General features: G+C 44.9%; 1 protein-coding gene across 2 annotated transcripts; it reads right to left on the reverse strand.

The window, feature by feature from the left end:
• Positions 1-489: 489 nt before the first annotated feature.
• LOC112624883 (RNA-binding protein PNO1-like) lies at positions 490-1602 on the reverse strand. Of its 2 annotated transcripts, XM_025385964.1 has the most exons (2): positions 954-1575; positions 771-882 (listed from the first exon to the last, which is right to left on the reverse strand). In XM_025385964.1, the coding sequence occupies exons 1-2, from the start codon at positions 1571-1573 to the stop codon at positions 837-839; spliced, it is 666 nt and encodes a 221-aa protein (XP_025241749.1). In that variant the 5' UTR covers positions 1574-1575; the 3' UTR covers positions 771-836. The 2 variants fall into 2 exon arrangements, with proteins under 2 accessions (XP_025241748.1, XP_025241749.1); XM_025385963.1 differs by having other exon boundaries at positions 490-1602.
• Positions 1603-2192: the final 590 nt, after the last annotated feature.

Below are 2192 nucleotides of genomic sequence, written 5' to 3' on the forward strand. Positions count from 1 at the left end.
TGACCTCTCAAATATTCACACATCAAGGCCAGGCACAGTGGCTTATGCCTGTAATCCCAGCACTTTGGGAGGCCGAGGTGGATGGATCATTTGAGGTCAGGAGTTCGAGACCAGCCTGGTCAACATGGTGAAACCCCATCTCTACAAAAATACAAAATACTAGCCAAGCATGGTGGTGGACACCTGTAGTCCCACCTACTAGGGAGGCTGAGGCAGGAGGATCACTTGAACCCAGGAAGTAGAGGCTGCAGTAAGCTGGGATCACACCACTGCACTTCAGCCTGGGTGACAAAGTGAGACCCTGTCCCCCAACAAATATTTACACATCACCCAGTAGTAAGGAAGGGTTATCATTCAGAGAGGTTTTTCTGAGATAATTTATTAAATTACAATTATAAAGAATAAATGTTTATAAATTTTTATGAAGTTGCAAATTTATAAATATAAAAGTATAAATTCATATAGAGCTGTTTGAACTTATTCATATAGAGCTGTTTTAACTTCTTGTTTAAAGAAGTTTCCCTCTGAGGATTACAGACTATGTAATCTGCTACATGTAATTTCAGATAAATGATAAATTATACCTAAGGTGTAAGTATAATAGAATCAATTTTTGATATTTAAATTATTCTAAAACCTGTTGAGTGTGAATACTCTTAAATCTTTCTTTTCTGTTTATGCTTCTGGCTGAGAATGAAGAAGGGACGGAGGCTTCAAATGACTGAAATTCTTCAGATGGTTTTTTGTGACCGACCCCTCATAAAGTATTTTTCTCCAGAGTCCAAAGGCAAGATAAAAAGTCTCTGACTTGAAATCAGAATCGATCTGCTGATCTGCTAGCCACAGCTCGAATATTGCCATAAACCTTGGAAGGAGGATTTCCCAAGATTAGGTTGCAAATGGCAGTTCTTGCCATCTTGATGTTTTGGAAGGAGCCAAGGATGTGAACTTTCACATCAGCCAAAACTATCCGCGTCCGTGTCACATTCTCTATGGTGAATTTGGTTTTTCCTCCTTTGCCAGCGATTCTTCCTATTGCCCTGGATAGATGGTCTCCCTTTAGGGGTTTAACATCTGTAATTTCAAAAGACTCTAGGAAGAGGTCATCCAACCTGATGAGGGCAAGTGCATCCTCCACCTGAAAGCCTAGAATAAAAGCTTTCACAAAATCAGCTGCTTTTGTCAGAGCACTAACATCCTTGGTTTCTTTACAAGTCCTGATTTCTACATTCCTTGATTTCAAGTTAAAGCGTATCTGAAGTCCCAAATGTTCCACAATAGGAGTAAATATCTTCATCCAGTTTTCTTTCAATGGTGTGTATCTGTTAGCTGGGACTGGAATTTTCCTTGTTTCTTCTTTTCCACTCAGGAGCCCGTCCCCACAGAGGGGTGGGAAGACGGGCCTCTTCGCCAGCCTGGCCTCCTCTGTGTCCATCCGGCCCGCATCCCCGCCCTCTCCCGCTGCGGACAGCTGTTCAGCCTGTCGTTTCTTCGCCCGCCGGCCACCCTTACCGGTGACCTGGGTAAAGCCCTCCTCTGCCCCGGCGCTCTGCGCTTCCATTTCGGATTCCATCCCCCGGACTAGTCTTCCTTCTTTACCAGTTACCTTCAGCCTCTTTTTGTTCAGATTTGGTCACAAGGAAGAACAGCGTAAGCAATGGTAAGGTATTGGAAGGTGAAGGATGGTAATAAGGGAGTAAAAAATTGAATGAAAATCCAAGACCAGGAACCATAATTCAGGAATCTTCATCTCACTGACCTTCTGCTATTCCTTCTGCCATTAAAAAATACCTGTTTAGGCCGGGCGCGGTGTCTCACGCCTGTAATCCCAGCGCTTTGGGAAGCCGAGGTGGGGAGATCACGAGGTCAGGAGATCGAGACCATGCTGGCTAACACGGTGAAACCCCGTCTCTACTAAAAATACAAAAAACTAGCCGGGCGTGGTGGCGGGCGCCTGTAGTCCCAGCTATTTGGGAGGCTGAGGCAGGAGAATGGCGTGAACCCAGGAGGCGGAGCTTGCAGTGAGCGGAGATTGCGCCACTGCACTCCAGCCTGGGCGACACAGCGAGACTCCGTCTCAAAAACAAAAAACAAAACAAAAAAAACCTGTTTAATCCTCACCAGCCACTCTCTTCTCCCTCTTTTTTTTTTTTTTTTTTTTTTTGGAGGTGGGGTCTCACCCTGTGGCCCAG

The sequence above is a fragment of the Theropithecus gelada genome, chromosome 5, assembly GCF_003255815.1.
Source record: "Theropithecus gelada isolate Dixy chromosome 5, Tgel_1.0, whole genome shotgun sequence".
Lineage (NCBI taxonomy): Eukaryota > Metazoa > Chordata > Mammalia > Primates > Cercopithecidae > Theropithecus > Theropithecus gelada.